Here is a 24,504-nt window from a genome sequence, read left to right on the forward strand (position 1 = left end):
GGTATTTCCTTGGCTAAACTTTTTGTTACGTTAACATAATAGATTTTTTTTTCTCTCCAATTAAATTTGAGCTTTTTTTTTGTTGCCATGTCAGTCTAATCTGCCCAGAACCTTTAACTACATTAGCAATGGGACTGTTTATTTAATCAGTCAAATTTCAAATTTCCACCCTCTGATTGGTAAAAAACGTAGTAAAACTTTGACGAGCAAGACATAGTTATCTCAATATGCAGAAATGTATGTTGTTAAAGGGAAGCTAAAGTTATTTAAAAATGGAGTTAAACTTTTTTGTCAAGTAAATTTGATAACTGAATTTCAAATACGATTAAAACCTTCAAAATCAAAATTTTGCCATATGCTGGCAAGTGAAATTGACGTCACGTGTGCCGAAAACTCAGGTGACGACGAATTACCACTCACATGTTGATCATGTGACATTCACCAGCTGAGCTGTGAAATCGTTAGCCGAGCTTTGGGCATGTGATGTTATTTTCAGTTGACAGAAAATGTGCTTTTTGAGGTATTTTTTATATTAAAATATTAACTTTTTAATGGTGAAAAGGGCTAAATGTTTATTCTCTCTATGATAAACAGCATCTCTGTTTTTTACGTGAATTTATACATCTTTGTTTTGATTTATTCCAGGCCATTAAATCGATTGCAGCTCGACTGCTCCCCATTTCCGTTTCCATCAATAAGACAAGTTGACTTTTATTAAATGTATTAAATATAAATCCCGTCGCACCTCGGTTATTCTATCATCTTTCCAAAAAAAAAAAAAAAATAGATATATGCAGAACCAAATGATTTACAAATCAGGTGACACAAGACAAAACCAACATTTTGAGAATGCAAAGTGAGCTCTAGAATCTCGCATCTCACGGTCTTATCCAAGATGCCAAAACTGCAATCGGAGGAGGAGCGCGGTGCAGTGTGCACCTGTTCTCACCCTCCCAAGCAGCCCGAGCACACTCCTCACGTTGCCGTCCCAAAATGTGTGCCGCAAGGTCTCCGTGGGGCATTTGTAACTAGAAATAGAAATGTGCCGCTCGCTAAAATGCAGTTAAATGGAATGAATCAAGCTGCAAAAAAAAAAAGGCATTTTGAATGACATTTTTGAAGTGAATCTCGGTTAAAGAAGACGTTTTGGTACGGCACTTTTTGTTGAAGTCATTTTTCTGGCGAAGAAACAGCCATTAGGTGTAATAATGATGTAAGTGAAACTCTCCTTGTTACGTGTCCCAACTACAGATCTTGTGACCGCTGAGTCCAAAGCATATGATTCATGTCCTTCAAACGCACCAAAACAACTGCACTTCAACTTCTCACTTTTGAAGACTTTTTTTTTTTCTCTAGAGTTGCCAAAGTCAAAGAAGCTTCTACTACAGAACAGGCCTGAGGTTGTTTTGCAGCGCAACTAGGAATTGAGGTACAGTTCAAATCATGCCCTCGGTGAAAGTGATTTCATGCGGATTTATGAACACATCTGCAAGTCTGTCACGATTAAGGATATTTAACCCTGAACCCATTTGCAGGATTTTTTTCTTCCGCGTTATTCTCACAGTTTCGTTATTGTGTCAATTTTTTCGACACATTTTTCCACATCCTACTAACTGTTTTTTCGCCAAGGGATGGCTCACTCTCGGTAGTGTGATAACTAAGTGGTCATGCCATGCTGAGATTTGACATGTTATCATCATCTGGGTGAAATTTCAGCTCCCTAGTGTCTTCTCGGATCAAAGGATTAGACAAAATACCGCACAAGGGATAAAGTGAAAAATTTATTTGTGAGAGGCAACTCATGCAAGACGCCAAAGTGGATCATGGCCAAAATTGGCTCCGGCCTTCCTGTGTGGAGTTTGCATGTTCTCCCCGAGCCCTTGGTTTCTTCCGGGCACTCCGGCTTCCTCCCACACTCCAAAAACACTCATGAGTGGTGTATTGGACATACTAAATTGTCCTTAGGTTTTGATTGGTTGCGTGAATGATGGACCCATAGTCAGCTTAGATAGGCACCAGCAGGCCTGCGACTTTAGTGAGGATAAACGGCTCTAGAAAATGGATGAATGGATTGTTCAGAGGTGAGCTTAAAAGTATTAACAAAATATTTTATCGATTTATTTTCATGTATTTTTTTTTTCGTTTAGTGCTGCAGCTATCAAATATTTTGGTATTCGTATATCCTACTGACAATTCTTTTGAATAATCAGGCATTTGATTAAAAACATTTATGAATACAGAAGAAAGCAAAACACACTTACAGTTTAATGATTTTTTTTTTATTTTTGAGAAACATTGAGATTTTAGACAAATATCTCTTCATATCGAAACCACAGTAACAATTTTTGCTGGATCAAACGGCACATTTAAAAAAGCCTGGTTTGTTAAAAAGTGATCAGTAGGAACGGGAACTTTCAGATGAGTCATTTACATCCATCGAACTATCGAACTGCCCTTGAAAAGTAATCGAGACATCATTCGCAGTTTATGAGGCAGTTGATTCAAGTGCTGCTTGCTGCTGTTAATGCTGCTAGTTGCTGCTAGCTGCTAACACTAAAATTGCTGCTAATCGCTGGCAACGGCCGCCAAATATTACAATGCCAGCATAATGAAGTACGTTTCAGAATCCTTAATTAGTATAATTACCAAATGAACCTGATTTCATGACAGGGTAGCGTTTTTGATATTGGTGATGAGTCAAGTCTGCCACGACACATTTCGAGGATCTATTTTTAAATAAATTGTACCAAGGCATTGTAAAGGTGAAGTTTATTTTGAAATTCTCCCCACCTTGGCAGCATATTAGCATTGTACAGACCATAAACACTTGTTATTGTGGTTAGCTTGACCTCTGCCTGACAAAATAAACGGGTAACTGAGGCAAAAAAAAAAAACTGTGCTATTTGAAGACTTTGTTTGTTTGAACGATGCCAAGTTTCGCAAGTCTATTTAGTTGCCGTTTCACTTGAGCGACGCGGTCCAGACTTTAGCAAAAGAATGTAAAGAAAGCGGAAAGCACGACTCTCTTGCGGAAGGTATCAAATGTCCTTGCGATGGCTTTCACTTCATTTCAAATGCAGTGATGTCATGTAATAATGTCCAGTGTGTTCCCCTTTTCAACGCCGTAACACAATCTCTTTTCCTTACGGTTATGTGGCTGGAAATAGAGATGAAAGTACACAAAGGAACGCTGGCTCATGTACACCGTGACCCAAAAGCTCTCCCGTGGTAGAAAAAGGACATGTTGCAAAGCTGACAGACCGGCCCGTGTTTTTAGAGGAGAGGCACAGGAAGATAGCGAGGTCTGAATAATTCATCTTGTCGGCTGGAAGATGTGATATTTTAAGACGCTCGGTTTTGTGTGCGGCGTGAGTGGCTGCAGGGCTCACGTGGTCGTCTTGCTTTTTCAATCCGGCGCTTCTTCGCCAGGCAGGTGCGACGCACGCTCGCGCTAGACAGGTGCACTTAGACTCGCTCGGAGTATCATTTTATGATCAATAACTGGGGTGAAAATAGTCACTGTTTCCTGTTTGGATCGTGTACATGTTAAATGTACGTCAAAAATGGGCTTCCGCATGCTTAAGGGTGGATTATGTTATCTCCAATAAAAGGCCTGCTTATGTGATAAATCGGTCTGTTGACGTCGTTCGACCGCTACAATGTAAGCCGCGCAAGCAAATCTCTTGCGGGAATCGCTTAGCTTTTCGTACAGTCGAGCTTCTGTGTGGAGCTTTTGTATTTATGACATTTCATTTTTCAACCACTTAACTTTTATAGCCATATCATAAATAAAATCTGTTAATCCCTTGGCCCAATTTACAGTACTGTACAATGGAACCTTAGGGATCTGACATGCAGGTTGCTTGGGTTTTCTAATCCCCCCCCCCCATATGAAATAATGGAAATATAGTGAATCTGTCGATGAGTCACGCAGTCACTATCGTGGAAATTTAAACTGTTGAGTGGTTAAGCACGTAAAAAGAAGATAACCTAATCTAAATCTAAATTCTGTGTCACATACATCTTTACATGAGGTTTCTTGTTTCTTAAAAACATATAATCTTTAATCTTTTTTTCGGACACCTTGTTCCATATTCTACTTGTTTTTTTTTCTAGCTAAGGGATGGCACGATCCTTGGTAGTGTGATAACACATGTTGTACTTTGACATGTCATCATCTGGGTGAAATTTCAGCTCCTAGTAACTTTTTTCAATGCTTTCCCTTTGATGTGAAATGCCTTTGATGTAAAGGTCAAACGATTGGAATAAATACTGCACAGCAATTCAGCAGGCTTAACAGCCCGTGTCAACACAAGTTTTTTATTAGATGATAAGAGCCTTATTTCAACATTTCGATACTCGTGAGGGTAGCCGATACCAATATTAGCCAGCCGCTTGTGGCGAGTTTACGCTCAGTAAATCAGTAAAAACAATTTAGAAATGGCAAATTTATTTTTTGCCGTTTTAAGGACATTTGTTGTGTTACGATGGATGGATGAATGGATAGATAGATAGATAGATAGATAGATAGATAGATAGATAGATAGATAGATAGATACATAGATAGATAGATAGATAGATAGATAGATAGATAGATAGATAGATAGATAGATAGATAGATAGATAGATAGATAGATAGATAGATAGATAGATAGATAGATAGATAGATAGGGACGGTATCAATGCTGCTTGCAGAGTTGACTCAACAAGCTGCCTGATAGATAGATAGATAGATAGATAGATAGATAGATAGATAGATAGATAGATAGATAGATAGATAGATAGATAGATAGATAGATAGATAGATAGATAGATAGATAGGGACGGTATCAATGCTGCTTGCAGAGTTGACTCAACAAGCTGCCTGATAGATAGATAGATAGATAGATAGATAGATAGATAGATAGATAGATAGATAGATAGATAGATAGATAGATAGATAGATAGATAGATAGATAGATAGATAGATAGATAGATAGATAGATAGATAGATAGATAGATACGGTATCAATGGTGTTTGCAGAGTTGACTCAACAAGCTGCCAGATAGATAGATAGATAGATAGATAGATAGATAGATAGATAGATAGATAGATAGATAGATAGATAGATAGATAGATAGATAGATAGATAGATAGATAGATAGATAGATTGATTGATTGATTGATTGATTGATTGATTCTCTTTAGCCACTTCTCCTCACCAAGGACACCAGAATGAGAAAACATATGTCTATTGGATTGAATGTCTGGACGATTGAAAAACGTGAAATGACATCTTTGGGATTGAATAAGTTAATATCACACAAAGGTGACATTTGAACAGGGATGTGTAGACATTTATTATATCCACTTTGGCAGGTAAAAGCTAAGTAAGTAAAAGTTAATGAATCTTCCAACCACAAAGCCAGTCACCATTAGTTTCCACTGTCGAAAAGTTCCCTTCAGAGTTTGTTTCATACAAAATGTGGTTGTGGGGGATGCATCACGTCTTATTTGTGTGGTTGCAACACTCATGTCGATGTAAAACTGCGGTAGAACACCTTGTGGTTCCTGCCTGAATCTCACTGACAAGTTGCAAGTACGTAGAAACAGATCATTTACCGCTATCTCTCCATGACATCATCTCCCACCCACGTGGTTCCACTTGTCGAGGTTGAAGTATGGACACGTTACAACTGAGATAGCATCTCAAACCCACAGGAGTATGTGGGAAAAAAAGTGTTCACACACTAATTTCTTAATTTTTTGCGTGCGAGCGTCACGGCATGGAAAATCTCTGGCAAATTTGAGGGTTTAACATGACCTTTTTTTGTACCTCTTTTGAATGCATTTATGCGTTGATGATCATCTCATCATGTGATATCATGAGCTACCTATAAGCCAGCGCTCCAAACTCTGTCATCTGATAGGCTGCTAATCCACTTATTATGCTTGTCTGCTTTAATAGAACAGCCAGCCAGCCATTAAATCATCTCGCCTGAGGATCGATGCAGGCCCCATCATTTTCTTCTGTTCCCGAGCGTGTCCAATTTGACTGAAAGGGGAAACGGGGTGTAAAAACATTGGGCATTAAAATGGCACTCAAGGTGGGAAATTCTCTATCAATATGACATCTTCGGCTCCCGAGTGTAATTGTAGGGCATGTTTATTTTGTCGTATAATTTAGACGTATAATTTATCGCATTTTCCGGTCTACAAGGCGCACTGGTATATAAACCGCAGCAGCAAAATATGAGCAAAAAATTGATTTTTGTCACGGATAAGCCGCACTGGGCTATGTGCCGCTGGTAATAACATCAGATCTTTACACAAAAAGATGGTATTTGAAGAAATTTTTTAGTTATTTAATTTTTTTGTAATCGCCTGCCAACAGCAACATCCTCTCTTTAACAGACGGAATATGCCTGCATGTTTATTCCCAACGGATTTATAGAAAATGGATGGAAAATAGCATCTTATTTTAGTTTATTTTATTGAGCATAACCCATTCTACATAATTCACATACAATCATAAATACATAAATAAAATGTCACATCCTGTGTACTGTATATAGAATCTACACATCACAAATTTACCCAAACTTTTGTACGTTCGCTTAATAAATTTAGACGTATATATTTTTTTAAATTATATATTGTTTTAACTCTTTTTGAGCACAGCCTTTGATTCACATCTTTTTAGTTCTATTTGATACTTGTTCCATACATTGACACCTCGAACTGATGCACACGTTTGCTTACGTTTGCACACACAGATAAACCGCAGTGGGGCTCAAAACATGAGGAAAAAGTCGCGGCTTATAGTCCGAAAAATACGATACATTAAGACAGATGTGTTAATTTCACCGCTGAATAAATTGAATAAAACAACTTCGGATATTTATGGTAAAATGAACTCGAGTCGCGTTAAGAGGAGAAGGAAAACTACTTCAGGCGCATTCACGAGGCGTTCACTGACTGCTCACAATGTGGGAAATCTGTAACACCTGTAACAAATACATAATTTATTGATATGAACGCAAGAAAATATGAAGAGCTTTAGGAAGATGAGATTTATTCTGTTTTGCTCCAGTTTTTACATTGTTGCCAAAGTTTTGGTGTGTTTTTTACATAATAATACTGAAAATACCAGAATTTGACCCCAAATTTAAGGATGCGTCTTATACACAAGTGTGTCTCATATTCGAGGAATTACGATACTTATTATCCAGGAGTTTTTTTTTCCAACTTGATTGATAAATGACATCGCACTAGTGTTGAGCCGGCTACTTTTTGGCCAGATGTTCTCAGTCAGACTGCCGGAGATCCAGTAATGTTTTCTAGGAAGACAAACCAATGGTTTCGAAAGAGCAAAAATGAGCAAGGCAGGCCCACCTAGTTTTCCCTTGAAGGACAACATTAGCCTGACTGCATTAGCCTTTCCAAATGAGGGGCGCTCTTGAGTGACAAGAACTCATCTGCCCCGTATGGTTCTCCTGATACGCGGGCCTCCTAGGTCACATCTGGTCGTCCGGGATTCTGGATATCAATGATTGGAATTTACTCGACATATCTGTCTGCTAAAAGGGCTCGGATGACTGGGATGCCGAGGTCTGAGTGTGACTCCCCAAGACGGAGGAATGCCCGTCCCCGCTATTGATCCTCGCTAAGTGGGGTCAGTGAATGTGGGCCCACTCCTCAGACCCCACATAAAGGAGACGGGCCTTCTCCCACAAAGTTTTTTCAATGTGGTCTGAATGGGAATTCAAGAGGAAAACTTAACTTGTGCTCCTGACATTTGAAGACAGGATATTAGGACTGGATGAAGTGTCGACGTGTTCAAAATGTGTATTAGTACTAAGGAAAACTTCAACTGGCGCTGTCATTTTTACTTTTTGGAAACATCGTTGTAATGTACAAACACAACGTGCTGACATAGCCTTGTTAAAATACGTCCTCACGTCACCAGTGGACCCCCGTGTTACAGCGTCCCTGGCTTACGTTTTTTTCATGTTGCGATGTGGAATACTGAGTTTTTTCGTCCCTTCTTTAAGGTATTTTCCCCAAAGCAACTGTCATGACCCCAGCGGATGGCTTTATTTGTGTTGTTTTGTCTCCATCTGCAGCTGTTATTTTTCTGTTGCGGTCAAACAACGCGTCACTACAACGCTGGTCTGCTGGTCGGCGTCTCCTCATGGAAATGCTGGTCTGCTATTATCCGGCCTCACTCGTTTCAAAATGGCGGAACGGTAAACCTTTGTTCTGTCCCGAGTGGTTGCAAAATCATATTTATAGTGCATTTTACTGCTTAATTCAAAGTTGAAAGGGTTAGTCACGGGACCCAAGATTGAATGAAGGAAAGAAAGCTGGAGATATTCAAGAAATCTAAAGCTAGCCTAGCCTAGCTTAACCTTTCATATTAGGGAATATGGGCATAACAACCGCCACTCAAAGGTAAATAAATCATTTTTATATTCTTTATTTATGATGTTTTCTGATCGTATACGTGTCTACTATATATATAGATTTTTTTCATATGTATGTACTATTTTGATGTTTTTACCTGGCCTTCTAAACGCATTAGCTATTTAACATAGGTTTGGATTGCCCGTCATACGACGAATTCGGCTTACAACCCCAACCGCGGTAACGCGGGGGCCCACTGTGTGTGTGCGTTATATATATATATATATATATATATATATATATATATATATATATATATATATATATATATATATATATATATATATATATATATATATATATATATATATATATATATATATATATATATTAGTGTGTGATTCAAAGCAGTCTACTTGGCCATGCGAAGCGGACTTGCGGTTGGTGTCATTGACGGGCATGCGGACAAAATTGACAAGCTCAGCCTTTTATCAGCCGCACACAGTGATGGATGTGTGCGGCCCTTTGCCCAATGGCCTCTAGCCCGAGCTTGTGTCTGAGCCTCTAAGCCAGAGGAATGTGTGCAGCTTGGAGCTGCGGACATCAAGGGGGGAGCTTTGTTTACTGCCTTTCATGGACATCACACGGGCCTAATCAATTTCAAGCAGACGAAATGTTTCAGCGCCTCGTTACTGAATGAACGGTCCGGAGGTCAACATGTTTGCAAATAATAATGCAGGATCGTTCTTTTATGTTGAGTTCCGTAGGTCGTTTGAAAAAGAAGTTTTGGAAACTCATTGGAGTAAGATGGGCATTATATACCAAGTTTTTTATTTATTTAAAGTTTTGACAAAAAAAAAAAAACCTGTGGAAAATATTCAAACAAAAATAATGATAAATTTATCATTCTAAAGGTTCCATTTATTTTGCCATTTTTAGCAGTTTAAAAGTTATTATTTGATCTTAAATAAGTAATTCTAAATAAGAAATCATTTGACAACTAAATTATCTTTTAATTTCTTGCAAATACCTTCTTCAAAAACTCATTTTTTTCATCAAAAGGATGAACTTTGCTCAAGGCTCTGGTACTGACCAATCATGGCCCCACTTGTTGGTCATGTGACGTTCATGAACTGAACTGTGATTGAATTTCAGTCGATAACGAGGGAAAAAAATGTTTTTCAAAGTCTTAATTACACATGAACGATAATTTAGTTCTCAAATTAACTCATCAAATGTCTAAGATATCATTTTATGTTTTATGGGTCCAGACGTGCAATTTATTTTTCATATTTTTTCCAAATACTTTTAAGTGTTAGGCTCAAGGAGTGTCACTTAATTATACTCGATTATCTCTTTAAATACCTCAATTAAGTAGTTAGTCCCCACTGTAAACATGTTTTGACATATTTCACATTTATCCAAGGGACCCGAAGCAACGGTTTGGTTCCGGTTATTAAGAATCGTTATCTTCGAACGGTTATTCATATTTAATGCATCCATGGCCTTTTATTCAATGAGTTTCAGATGTCCGACTGCATTTGAACGCGTCATCCGCTTATTGTAATGTTTGTTTTCTATTGTATCGGTCCAACGTTCACCCTTCCATTCCGCCGCTTCTCGAGTTCACGATTTCGTAAATTTTTAATTAATTAATTTGATTTAGTGTCCATCCCTATTTCAAATCACTCACAAGCTTTTCATGGTAGTTTTGCGAGATTCCACATTCCCTTCTAGAATCGTCTAATTCGAACATAGAGTGATCTTTTATTGTACCCCAATGCTAGGCACACGTCCAAACGTTGCACAATAACGAATTAATTCAACTATAGTTTTGATGAACTCTGTACAGCATAAAGTGCCGCGGGCTCCAATTGTGTTGAGATCATGCTTTCGTCAGCGCCGCCTCCGTGAGTGTCAATATTCCACTCCGCTAAGCGTGTTTATAGGCTAAACAAGCAGAGACGTTCATAGTGGGAGTGTTTGAACAGGCCTGACCTACTTAAGTGTTTCACCTGGCAGACATGTGACCCCTCGCAAAAACAAAGACCTCCGATATCTCAAAACACGGCGCTAGGCAGCCCAAACCCGTGTATCGTTTTCCTTTCTCGCCAAGAATAGTCCAGGTCAGCAATCGGAATTTTCTGTGTTTACTCTTTGATCGAAAATCGCTCAAAATGTATGGGTATCCCGTTTTGATCATGGCGGACTAAAAAAGAGCCCGCCGATAATAGCATCTGAATTCCGCCAGAAAATTTGGATGGTAATCAAACAAAAATAATGAAAACTGTTCATATTTTGTTTATAATTAATTTGAGGATAAAATTATTTTCTATGTACAATTGATACCTTTAAAATCGCATTTGTCACAATTGCGGTTGAAGGGTTAGGGGTTAGGGTTAGGGTTAAAATGAAAATGACATCACCTGTGCTCAAAGCTTGTATAATGACCAATCATGACTCACCAGTTGGTCATGTGATGCTCATAAGCCGAACCGTCATCGATTGATTGTTTTTTGGTATTTAGTTTTTAGTAGTTTTTTTTTTTAAATATATATTGTATGTGATCAAAATGCAGTTATCATAATTTACTAAATCAATCCCAAAGATGTCATTTTACGTTTTCAAGCTTTAAGCTAAAGGAGTATCTAAAAATGGCTGCTGTTAAAAGAGTTAATTATCGAGAAACTATTAACTTTTACTGCCAATAATGGCTAAATAACTGGACTCTCCATTTAAATGCCATTATTAAGTTGTTAGTACCTATTGTAAAAGTCTTGTACACCAGCCATCCAGCATTCGGACGCTTTTATAAAATCGCAATTTCACGAAAAAATGATTCTCAATTTAATTTAGCATATAGATGACTTCGAATTAAATATTTTTTAAATCATTGGAATGAGATTTGAGCAGCACGGTGGAAGACTGGTTAGCACGTATGGCTCCAGCCTTCCTGTGTGGAGTTTGCATGTTCTCCCCGTGCCTATGTGGTAAGACTGCACAATTAATACAATTTTAATCATGATCACCATATTGACTGCCACGATTAATGCTGATCATTGGCAATATTAACATTTAAAAAGCCTAATCAATCACTGTCTAATCAAGCACTTTGTCATATGACCGCCAGGGGGCAATGTTTCCCACATGTTTGCATCGCAAAAGCCTCTGCTTTTCTCACCCTAATATACTATTTACTAGTGTGAGAGTTTCGCACCTGATTCCTCATATATACAGTGCTCGCTGTCAATTGAGACCCATTTTGAAAAATCTGAAAATTTTAATACGTTCGATGTGAAATGACCGAAAATGACATTTTGATTGCTCATTGATTTAAATTTGCTTAAAAGTCAATAATGTGCTTGATTCTAAGTAGGCCTGATTTTTTTCATTAGTCTGCACTCAGCAAGTAAGTTAGCTGTGTTGCCGTTTGTGCCAAGTTTTCCCTTGAATTATTAACCTTATTTATTTTAGTTTATTTTTATCATTATTTGTAAGTATTAAGCCTTGAAGCTTTGTTTATATACTGCTTGTTTATATACTGCTTGTTTTAAAAAGGGCAATAAATAGACATGTTTGACCAAACTTGATGAATAATTGTGATTTCAATATTGACCAAAATAATCGTGATTATCATTTTGGCCATGATCGTGCATGTGGGTTTTCGCTGATACTCCGGTTTCCTCCCACATTAACAAAAACTGCATTCTAGGTAATTGATCCCTCGAAATTGTCCTTATGGATGAATGGGAATAAATTCATATCGAGGAGTTGATTTTCACAAAGTGCCATCCAAAACCAGACTCATGAATACAGCTTTTCTATAAGATTTTCTCAAAGTTTTTCTTTCTGGTCAAGGTGAAGTCAGCAGTCTTCTTATAGATTCCAAAGGTGTTTTCTCCATTTGGGTAATGGAAACGACAAATGGAAAGGGTCCTATGACAAGCTCATCTGCGCATCTCATCACGGCCCACTCAAATGGGCTTTTCCCTGCTCGGTAGGGCACTCTGACATGGGAACGTCTTCACAAATGTCACTTTCTAGCGTTGCCGTTGCAAGGTCCGCTTGATTGTTTTTTTTTCCCTCCCTACTTATTGTGACGGCCAGGAATATTTCCTCGCGGCCACTTTGCAGGATTTAACGTCCATTTGCAGGCCATGACAGATCGATCATCACATGGTTCGCTTGTATTTTGCATGCACTTGGAAGAGGATTAGCAAAGTCCAAAACCCCACTGTTGCAACAAAGGGAATTGTGGTTCAAGCCTTCAAGGCAGAAGGGGAAAAAAAAAGCTTGAGTAACATTAATTATAGTGTTTATTTGGATCGTAAAATTGTGGTGGAGGAAGCAGTAAACTGAAATTGTGGATAATAACAACATTAATGAAAGAACGAGGGAAGCCATCTTATTCAGTGACTGTGTTGTAACGTTCAGTTTTTTCTGCAGGCTGAAGTCTTTAGTATGCTTGAAAACAATGGGGATCTATGGACATATCACGTCACATTTTCTGCTTTATTGTCATATCTGACATTGTTCGCCTACTGGTGTGCGATGATGCTATTGAGTAACAGCCGTTCCGATGGATTTGGGAGTCCCCTTCTTATTTTTCTTTAAACAGCCCCAAGTCATGAAATAGGTCATTCCAGCTCTGTCAGCCCCCTATAAACGGATCACTTTTTACACAAATGTGTCACTGGATTGTAATTCATGCCAATTTTCTTGCCTCATGACAGCAAATGGAGAATTTTCAATCTGGGTTAATTAGAGTACATTGAGTTCTTTTTACGGTTGGATTATTTACTTTTAGGTGATTTGTTATTATTTTTGTATTCCTTTCACAAACTGGAAATTAGAGCAATTAGCTATATTCCTCCAACGAGGATGTGAAGCTGGGTCTAGTCTAAGTAAAGTTTTAGGGTCCTCTCACTCTAGAACTCGGGTCCATTTTATCCAAAAAAAGTTATTTTTTTCCCATCGGTCATATAGGAACATATTAACAAAAGTAAGCCTCAGACCAGATGGGTATTTTGTCGATCCGATCCAACTTGCAAATCAGGTTTGCCCCAAACAGTGTGACGGTAAAGTACAGTAACTCCTGGTAGTAAACAGATGGAAAAAAAAAACCACACTGAAACAATATTGCCATCAAAAATCAAGTCTCATCCTCTGAAATGAATGTATGTTGTTGTACCAAGATTGACCTGTGAGAGGCAGTACACTGCCACAAGCCATTTAAAACTACACAGAAGAAGAAAGTAGTGGTAAATAGGGAGCTAGGCTAACTGTTAGCTCAGCTTTCTTTTGCCTGTCCCCTGTATAGTCTATTTTTTTTTAAATTTTCTTTGTCTTGTGTATGTATATTATTCATTTAAAAAAATGTGTAATGTTAAAATTATATACATCACCTAATGTCACCTAATTTGTGTTGATTTGGCTAATATTTAGCGAAGAAAACACATCACATGAACTCAATTAAAATGAGGCAACAGATTGCAAGCTTTTAGTCAGTAACTTAACTCTGTACATTTTTTAAACTGCAAGTGAAAAACTATTTATGAAAAAAAAAGCTTATCTGGTTACTACAATATAGTTGTAAAATCAGCTTGTCTTAATAGCAACCAAACGGTATATAAAAACAAATAGTTCTTGAAATGACCTAAAAACGCCCACATCCGCTTTATGGAATCCATGTCTTTACATTAGTTAAAATGATCAACAAATTCTGCTTTCTTTATTGTCTCTTCTTCCAATTTTCCTCCAATTTTCTACCTCGATTTCTCATCTTTCACCAACTCGGGGCCCTAATAGCAAAAACAGCCAGGAACTACTTTACATTTAATCCGCAAGCTCCTTCTGACTTCTCCACATCTGTTACGGAAATTTGCTGGGAGGAATGAAATGGAATATCATTAGGAATATTTGCACTTCCGCCATCCGCCTCTTGTATCGGTTTTCCGCGACAGAGGTGATAAAATATAGCCATTTGCCTTTGCGGCTACATTTGGCACGATTCTGTCAATACTGCTTGAAATTCCAGAGATTCCGCCGCGATGGTCTTCGCAGGCCCGTTTGTCACGTTTCCCTGCGGAGAAGCCGACTTGATGAAGTTAACTCCCTTGAACCCTCAGTTCAAAATGTCTCCCATCTCTGTTATGGTGTTAAATAAGATTTTAATGAGCCAATTAAAAGTCTTTGGAATAGCATATGCTCATAATTACCGCTGTATGCTTCATTCTGCGGAAAACGAGCCATTAATTAATCTTAGCCGGGTCAGGGGATTGCACTTAAATTCTGGAATGCGTTCTTCCGGCTCTGCACTTCCGGTCACAAAAAGGTAATGAAAGCGTTTATGTTTAATCTTCTCATTGCGGGTAAAGTGGCTGAATCTTGTCAGGTTTGTTGACATCTTGTTGTGGTGCAATTTTGGTACCCTAACCCTAACTATTTTTTGGTTTGGTTTAGGAAATTAAGTGACGTCAAAACAAAAGTAGCAATTTTGCCAGTTAAAACAACACATATAACCCATCAGCCCATGTCGGGCTCATTTACTGCCATTCAAAATTCGAAATATTGTCAATTTTGGACAAATTGAAAACCCAGTTTTATCATGCATTCCCCCCAATTTTTGCATGAATCCTTTCAATGGCAACTCTCGAATGGGACGTGATAGAAATTTTTGTGTTGACACCCCAAAACCACTTGGTGGCGCTAGCGGCCAATTTGTGACATTTGCAAACCTTTCAGACTTCAATGATTGGCTTAGCCTGGACTCCCATCATGCAAAAGTCCTAACACTATAATTATGACATAATAAATATTCCAATTTTCAATTTCATAAAAATACAGCTTAGTTACTTTTGCTATCATCACATTTTTACCATTTTTGTCCTTGAAAAATAATCTGATGGCTCTCACCAGCTTGTATGGGGTTGATGCTAACTCGTCTAGCATCTACTGATGCAAGCTGCGGCTAGTGCTGCTAGCCGCTAGCATTGGTGCCATAGCTAATCACCGGCAAATGGCACCATATAATACAATGTCAGCATAATTCACTTTTTCAAGTCAATCATTCTTATTTGAACTTGATTTTAGGACAACATAGTGTTGTTGACATCGGTGATGAGTCAAAATCAGCTGCTATGCTGCAATTTATTTTTGTCATCTACTCCAAAATAAGGCTTTGATTTCCCTTTGGCCTCCGTTACTGTCACGCATTGCGGGAACACTTGACCTCATCTGAAAGCGTACACTAAATAAACGCATAGGCAAGGGAGAAAAAAAAAATGCCTCACATTTTTTAACCGAGGTACTCAAATTACTCGGACTTGTTTTACTCCTACTTGAGCGGTTGAGAAATAATATGAGTGACGTTTGTAATGAAGCAGAACCACGTCGACACCTCCGCACGACTCGCCCTTGGAATCAGAAGTTCGGTCCGTTTACAGTTTGTATGTCACTAAAGCCTCACCCAGGAAGTATTGTTGCGCAATTCTGGGAATTTTCAAAGTTGAAAACTTTTCCTGTTAAAATGTACCTAACCAAAGATCGACTCATTCAATCCCAAACACGCATTTTTTGTTTTTGAGTCTAGACATTCAACCCTAAGTTCCTAAATATTTTATTTTTATTTAGTTTACAAGCGTTTGGCAAAGGTGGGTCTAAAAGTATCTTGGGCTCCACTAATTGACCCCAGTTTACCGAGCGTGGTACCGTACTGGGTTTATATTCCAATAGAATTTGAATTTTGATTTAGGCACCATTGTGAATCGCATTTTTTTCACAAATCATATTTATTATGCTCTACTGTCAAATCATAATGACAGTTTTACCCTTGTGCAATTTTTTGACCCGTTTTTGGGATCATTTTCTTCCACATCATTCTCGCAATATTTTCGCCAAGGGATGGCACACTCCCGGTCGCGTGTTGTCACTATATGGGTGAAATTTCAGCTCCCTAGTGTGATCTTTCAATGCTTTTTCCTTTGACGTAAAGATCAAAGAATTGGACAAAATAACGCACAAGGATAAAAAAAAAAAAGTTCTTCCCCATTTACGACCCTGCCACCGGACGACGTCCTTCCCGCCTTATCTGGCGGCGGTGTCGTCAGGGTCACAAACGGCGCTCACAGGTTGAAGGCCACATCTGGAGGCCAGCGACCAGGGTTGTCCCAAACTTGTGTTGCAAGAGACCCGCATGCTTTTGCGAGCATTTCGATTTCTCTGCAAATGCTTCTCCAGCTGGCCCAGATGACCTGAATCAGAACACCGCCACCTGTTTCATCTCTGCTATTTTTAATACTCACCCTAAGCCGCGCTGTCGTTCTTCCGTCCTCGCCATGCGATCATATATTATCGTTTTACGACGGAATTGTAGCAGCTGCCTTCCAGGAAGCGCTGGCAGCGACTGCTGGGAATTACCCTGCATGGCTAAATACTGTAGGATGTACATTTCCTCTTCCTCGCGACGTTGTTACCACACAGAGAAGATAATGCAAAAACATTTGTTGTTCTTCTTCATCAAAGGCTTTGTAACGGCAGTTCCAAACTCAGCTTGTTATTCGGCCCGCTTTCAGTTGACAGCTGCCAAATGTGGGGAGTTCTCTTTATCACATTCGCATGTGTTAATGAGTCAGATCTGTGCTACTTGGGGATTCACTCTCATCTTTATTTTTTGGACTTGTAAAATCCCTCAAACACTTTTCTAGGCGCAAATTGTCGAGTCAGTGCTGATTGAACAATCCGTTTTTAGTTTTTTGCTAATAAGTAGATATGGCATAACATTTTTACTTTAAGTCACTGGACATTGTGCTGCTCCTTCTGGTGTGCTCCCGCCACCAGGGGTCAGTAAAGAACAGACACAAGGGTACACTGATAATATTATCAGTCATACTTTAGAAGAAAACAAAGAATACATGACTGATTGTTGTCATATTTTCTCTGCAGCTTTTTGTGTTGAAATATCCATTGCTTGATAAGACCAAAATAGACAACAAAATATTCACAATACACACACTTCTCTAGGCACAAATTGTTGAGTCAGTGCTAATTGAACAATCCGTTTTTAGTTTTTTGCTAATTAGTAGATATGGCATAACGTTTTTACTTTAAGTCACTGGACATTGTGCTGCTCCTTCTGGTGTGCTCCCGCCACCAGGGGTCAGTAAAGAACAGACGTAAGGGTACACATAGGGTACACTGATAATATTATCAGTCATACTTTAGCAGAAAACAAAGAATAAATGACTGATTGTTGTCATATTTTCTCTGTACCTTTTTGTGTTGAAATATCAATTTCTTGATAAGACCAAAAAAGACAACAAAATATTCACAATACAATACCACATGTGTAGTATTGTATTGTGAATATTTTGTCAGTTAAGTACATCCTGCTCTTGCAAGGATTTTTTTTTTTAATTTAATAAAAAAAAGAATAATTTTCTGATTTATTTAACTATGGAGCTACTTTTGCAGTGGTATATTTTATTCAGGAACTGCTGAAGATAGATTGCGTAACCACACCACCTGTTTTATCACCTGTAGACAGATTGTAAACCGCGAGTAGTAAGTGGCAATAAAAAGCCGCTTTTTGAAGATGATGATGATGATGTTTTGGAAAATCCATCTGGTGAGTCACTCAATACACAAATGTGACATTTTTGTTAGCTGGTGTCAAATATGAGCTCAGAAACGCCCTCATTAAAAACGCTGGTGTTTAAACCAGTAAGGCTGGAATCTGTGTTCCTTTGGGGGCTATAGGGTGGCATCCAAGATGGGCGCTAATGCCCAGCACACTATCAGGCCTGTGTGGAGAGTGAAAGGGAGGATTGACTTGATGCATGATGCAGGAGAGAGCAGCAAAGTGCAGAGTTGCATATAGATTGTTATGCTGTCAGAGGGAGCCTTGTTTCCTCTCGCTGTGGCTCGCTCCAACTCTCCTCAGCCTCGCTCATGTGGGACATTTTGACTGACACGCAGCCAAAAAGTAAAAATTCTTAAGTCTTTTTTAAAAAAAAAGCACACGGCACAGGTTTTCTGCAGCCGCTTTCCACTCAATGGAAATGTCTCATGTCCAGGAGACCCGGAATAGCTTTCGCTATCGATCGCCCCGTTTCGCATAAAACCAAACCTCCTGTCGGTTGCTTTTAATTAGGGCCTCCCCGAGGCAGCTGTAATGGAGGCTTTGCACTTGTAAGTGGGATGTCTCTATTGAATTTCCTTCCACACGCAAGCGCCGCGGCGTGCAAATTGACTTGGAAGTCCATCAATGGTGGAGTAGCAAACAAATGGAGCTGAGATGTTGAATGAGCGGCAACTGAAATCACTCATATTTCAAGTCGTGATTTCCCAGCCACCTCAGAAAAGACAAGACATTTTTTCATTTGAATTTTGAATGAAACTTCCGATGTACTCATTTTTGAATTGATAATGCTATTGGCCAGTCCCTACGTAGGTATATTATTTTTCAAACACAAAGATCAACATGCAATGCAACTTTAATGCTAGTTTTGTGCGCACCTCCATGGCATTTTGCATCACATGTTAGCATTAAGCTAGCATGCTAGCTTGATAATGCAAAATTGTGTTTTTTGTTAAATGTTTATTTCTGGTTTGTTGTGTTTTTATGCAGTAAACATCAACTGGGAGTGGCATTGTTTGATTGTAGGGTTGCCACAATTTATTGATAAATCGACTCATTTTTTTGTTACTTGATTCATCACTTAAGACCGACTCTGAAGCTTATCTAATGATCAGAATTTCAGACCTTGGAATGGAAATAATCTCTGATTTCTTCAGTCTTGAATGAAAGCCCACTCAAAATAAAACACGTGAAAATATTCGCTTGAGGGCTGTCGCTATCAAATATTTTTCGAATTTATTATTCTATCAATTATTCCCGTGATTAAGCAAGCAGATAACATTTTATTTTCACAAATCAAAAATTCCCATTCGCTGCTTACCAAGTTCTTTTTTTTATTATTATTTGCTTATTATTTAATGATTAACAACTAAAGATCAGTTAACTCATATCAAACGAGAAGGATTAATGTCCTACTCACTAATATTTTTTAAACTTGTTCAGCTACCGTTGCAGTTATTGTTTTATGAGGTTTTTGATTAAAAACAAAAGAAAGCAGTCTGTTTTCATAAAAAGAAAAATTAATTTCCATTTTTGCAAAAGTCTGTAGACGATTACGCCTCTCCTAAAAGTTAGATTAATTTGATAACCGATTAGTTAATTTTGACAGCTCTAATTGGCTTTCACTTTAGTAAATAGAGATCATATACACATATATAATTATTTTTTTCCAAACAATTGAACAATCAATAAAACAATCGACAGATGAATCTTAAAATAAAATAATATTAAAATAATATTTAGTTGCAGTCTTAATGCAAGTAGCCTACAACGACTTACTTTTGGTTATTATGAATTCGCTCAAATCTTTGCTAGCAATACAGAGCCTAAAATTGGACGACTAACATTTCATAAAAGTTGCAAAGTTGGGTCACTTGGTTTAAGTGCCACCATATTTACTGTACTCTCTTACTTCTCGACAATGTTCAGCCAAAAGAATGTCCCCGCTGCACTACAATGTGTGTTTTTTACTCTTATCTGAGTGAAACCACTTTTCTTTGAGATCAGCAAACATTTCCAAGAATTTGCAGATTTCTCGTCTCTGCGGCGAGGCGTACGATAGAGCAGATAACAACGATTCCGATGGGCGGATAAGCGGCCTCGGTGGCATAAAGCAGTCAGCGGCCGACTCTTTCAAACAAACCCGACCTTGGAAGCACCCTGCAGCAATGTTACACCATCTGTAATATTCAGATACTCATCGCAGACGTTCTTTTAGTTTAGTGGCCCTCTGAGAAGGAACCGGTAGCGGTACGACCTCGCATCTGTTGCCTGTGATGAAAATGGCAGCTTGACTCAAAAGCCTGCGGTCCAAATGGGCCTTGCGTATTATTTGATGTGGCCCATGAAAGCTTGTCACAGGTTTTTTTTTTTTTTTTTTTTTTCAAAATTAGTTTTCGATCTTAAAAATGACGATAATTAAATGCAGGGGCAATCATGTGTCATCAAACATACCCAAAATCCAGCCTGGGGGCCAGATGAGGTCCTTGCTCCAATTTCTACCAGCTCGCAACTTTTAGCATAAATTAACTATATTTGGCCCGTCAGCACTGTTGACCAAAGTGAAAAAAAATGACACTTTATAAAAAAGCCGTGCTTTATGAACACTCACAATAAAAAAACAACTAATTTTTTTTGCATATCTTATTTTCCGCACTATAAGGCACACCTAAAAGCCTTATGTTTTTTTAAAAGCCGATGGTGCGCCTTATAATCAGATGCGCCTTATATAGGGATCAATATTGAGATTGGGATTCGTCTATGTTTATGAGTTTGCATGTTCTCCCCGAGCCTGCGTGGGTTCTCTGGATTCTTCCTACATCCCAAAAACATGCATGGCAGATAAACATCTACATTTGTGAAGTTTCGGAAAATTTAAAATTGAATAGACTACAAACATGTCTGTGACTAGTATTTAGACCGTTTTCCCTCCTAATTAGAGACACAGCAGCTATCTGGCTTAACTCGCTATCGATGCTATTGATACCTGCCCAACAGGTACTTCCAGCTACTTTGTATTTCTAATCACCAAGCAGCTAAGGAAGTAGTTATCTCCTGGGGGTATTGTGAAGGCACTTCAAGAGCCTCGTGTGATGGTAGCAGGGTTTCTGCAGGTATCAGTAAATCTAATTTAACGCTTTTTAACGCCATGACAGGAACAGTACTTTTTTTTAATATGTAGAGGAACATTTGATAGCAAAATTCTGCTGTTTAAACAGTAACAATGTGATTAAATATAGGATTTGAATTATGTACGTGGTTCTCAAATGGGGGGTACGAGAAAGCACTTCAAGAGTACATGAAATTTTCACCATGTTTTTGCAAGTATCAGCTAATTGAATTCCTTTTAATGCTGTGACAGGAACGGGACCGTTTTCTTTCCAAATTAAGAGCAAATCAATTGAAACAATGAGCAGTTTGTTACTAAATCTTAAGGGATTTCTTTGCAAGATGTTGTATGCCTTTGATCATTTTTATATGGATGTGCCTTGAGATACTATTGCAAATGTAGTTCCAAGGTATAATGAATCGTACGTGGCTGGCACATCTCTTTATTTTAAGTCATTTTGTTTGGTATGAATTGGCTAGAAAAAAAAGTTTTACAGTGGAACTGGTATTGAAAAAAAATATATAGGCTGAGAACCACTGAGCTAAGGTGCTATTTCCTCAAATAAATATAATAAAAATGAAGCCCCATGAAAAACTTGTGACAGTATACAGTAAAAATATTATTTACTCCACTAAATGGTGCCCCTGTAAATGCTTGTAGTATAATGGAATTGAATTGATTTTCCACTGCATCTTTAACCCTTTCACTACCATTTTTTTTGCCCCAAAAAATAAATCTTATGGCATATATTTCTTGTTTATAAGTCTAGGATACTTGGAAAATGAATTTGAAAATTCCCACGTCCTTATATAACAGGCCCTGGGATTCTTTGTCCCATCAGTATAATAATAATAATAATAATAATAATAATAACAATAATAATAAAATAAACATGCCAGAGAGGTTAAAATAATCACATGACACAGTAATCAGTGTAATCTGCATTGGTTTAATTGAGAAAACCTCAAATTAGCCAACGCAATTAAAATCTGTGTGTGTTTCCTTCTCTGCAGATCTCAAAGGGAGCCTTCATCAGCGTGTCCGCATGGAGACCAAGCAAAGGCTGAGGAGCAGGCCGTCCCTTCAAACCAGCATCACCTGCCAACACCAAACAGCATAGAGCTTCCTTTCAAGGCGCTTGGAAGACGAAAGAAAATAAAGGCCGGCTTCAAAACAGCAAACCTTTCATGCCTTCCGCTTATACATGAAAGGCAAATAGTGCAAGTTGCTCGCCCGTCCTCAGAATTCTGACACGTGGACAATGAACATGGGGCACCTCTGTCCGCCTCTCTGCATTTTTCTACTTCTTCTGACTCTCCACTGGATTGCCGCGGAGCATGACGTCACTCCTCGACTCAGCTTCTCCTACGGTAAGTCAAACTTGGTGCTCGTCGTTGTAGTTGTACGCCTGTGACTTGGCATAGTTTTTGTTTTTTAACTGGATCCCCTGCAGTTAGGCATTTCTTAGTGCAAATAGTGGCAATGTAAATAAACAGCTGCTTTATTTGGGCTGACTAAACTTATTGTAATGTTGGCTTTGGGAGGGTCTTTAGTTTCTATGAGGAAGTTGGCAAACTGGATGGATGTTGTTTACTAAGGCTGGATGGGAAGTTTTGGGGCAGCATTGTGGCGTCATAACAATTTACAGCAAATAGAAAAGGTGCACATACTTCTTACTGTTATGAGAAATGTTACGTAATGTTGAATGGTTGAATTAGTCGATCCCATTGGTCAAATTGTATCACTTTGTTAAGTATTGTTTTAAATCACATCTATATTTTGGGGGAGTGCAGTGTGTGGATTTTTATGAATTTCTGACTTTCTATTGTGAGTTTTGTTAAGTACTGTTTTAAATCGGAGCCAGTGCCGGTTTTGGAGCCAGGGCCACCACAATTTGGCCCATGGTAGCTCAATGCGTCAGCCGCCAATGTTAGGGTGAGCTTGAGCGCTATCTGTCACATTAGGGCTGGCTTGATTGATTTGGAGCTAGCTTGACTGGATAAATAGGCTAGTGTGGCAAAACGCAGGAACACATGTTGCTGTTCAAGAATATATGTCTTTACTCTTTGCATGCCAACACAAAACGGTACAAAATTGTCCAAATCATCAAAGTCAGAAGGTTCAAAGCTTCAAAGGCTCGTTCGAACTTGCCTGCGGGGTAACAGGCATGGTCCTAATGCCCACTCTATTATCTTTTCTTTCTTTCTTTCTTTCTTTCTTTCTTTCTTTCTTTCTTTCTTTCTTTCTTTCTTTCTTTCTTTCTTTCTTTCTTTCTTTCTTTCTTTCTTTCTTTCTTTCTATCTTGCTAGTTAGCTAGCTAGCTAGCCAGCTAGGTGCCATCTATCTATCTTACTAGTTAGCTAGATAGCTAGCTTAGCTAGCTAGGTTCTATCTATCTATCTATCTATCTATCTATCTATCTATCTATCTATCTATCTATCTATCTATCTATCTATCTATCTATCTATCTATCTATCTATCTTGCTAGTTAGCTAGGTGCTATCTAGCTATCTAGCTATATTTCTATCTATCTTGCTAGTTAGCTAGCTAGGTGCTGTCTATCTATCTAGCAAGCTAGCTAGCTTAGCTAGCTAGTTTCTATCTAACTAGCAAGCAAGCAAGAAAGAAATACACTCTTCTTTCATTAGAATAAAATGTTTGTTTCAGTCCTTTTCCATTATATCCAAAGTAGCGCTTTCTGACCAAAAAGCTGAGAAAACAAACTTTTGTGAGAAGATACATTTCAAGCAGAGCTGTGACTTATTTTTTTTTCCTTTGTGAAACTTTAAAGTATAACAAAAAACAAATGAAGAAATGCCGTAATGATAATCATTTTTAAGTTAGTCATTTTTAAAGTAGTCAGCTAGCTAGCTAGCTATTTCCATATCTTACTATCAGGCTAGCTAATTTAGCTAATTTTCCAGGCATTCATCCTTCCATAGGCCTGTATGTCTAAATTTTGAACTTCACAGCATCATTTGTCTTCATGAAAGCCACACATTGCCCCAAGTGAGATGCCAAACAGGATTAAAAGGTTTAATGCGCTTTAGTACGGCTCAGGGGAAATGATGGAGAATGATGGATTGAGACATCAGCGCGGGCTTTCAGCATTTGCGCAGCAGTAAATGACTCAGGCCTCATTAGAGTCACGCAAGATGGCGTTGATCAACGCGGGTTAGTCGTCTTTTATGGATACGGATTACATCCCGTCTGCGTTCGCATGTTTCCTCATTTCCAACCATCGCTCCATCAGGTAATCTTTCTTACAACAAAACCCGCAGCTCGGCCCCGGCGGAGCATTTCAACACACGCCATTAATCACTCACTGAATAAGAGTTGACCGTCGTCATAGAGATATTTGCTTTTGGGGTA

General features: G+C 38.4%; 1 protein-coding gene and 1 long non-coding RNA gene across 4 annotated transcripts in view; one reads left to right on the plus strand and one right to left on the minus strand.

The window, feature by feature from the left end:
• The window catches only part of LOC148422703 (semaphorin-4B-like), an 85,927-nt gene that overhangs the window by 31,192 nt on the left and 30,231 nt on the right, over positions 1 to 24,504 (plus strand). For 2 of the 3 annotated variants that reach the window (XM_088418138.1, XM_088418137.1), the window contains one exon: positions 22,146 to 22,502. In XM_088418138.1, the coding sequence (XP_088274264.1) occupies positions 22,394 to 22,502 (109 nt within the window). In that variant the 5' untranslated portion in view covers positions 22,146 to 22,393. Of the gene's footprint in view, positions 1 to 1,356; positions 1,430 to 22,145; positions 22,503 to 24,504 lie in introns of all 3 variants that reach the window. The other variant, XM_088418136.1, reaches the window with a different exon arrangement.
• LOC148422705 (uncharacterized) lies at positions 22,062 to 22,530 on the minus strand. Its single transcript, XR_015865983.1, has 2 exons — positions 22,315 to 22,530; positions 22,062 to 22,230 (listed from the first exon to the last, which is right to left on the minus strand). It is a non-coding gene; the product is annotated as an uncharacterized LOC148422705 (long non-coding RNA).

Source organism: Hippichthys cyanospilos, chromosome 6 (genome assembly GCF_059441005.1).
Source record: "Hippichthys cyanospilos isolate Australia breed blue-spotted pipefish chromosome 6, RoL_Hcya_1.0, whole genome shotgun sequence".
In the NCBI taxonomy this organism is placed as follows: domain Eukaryota; kingdom Metazoa; phylum Chordata; class Actinopteri; order Syngnathiformes; family Syngnathidae; genus Hippichthys; species Hippichthys cyanospilos.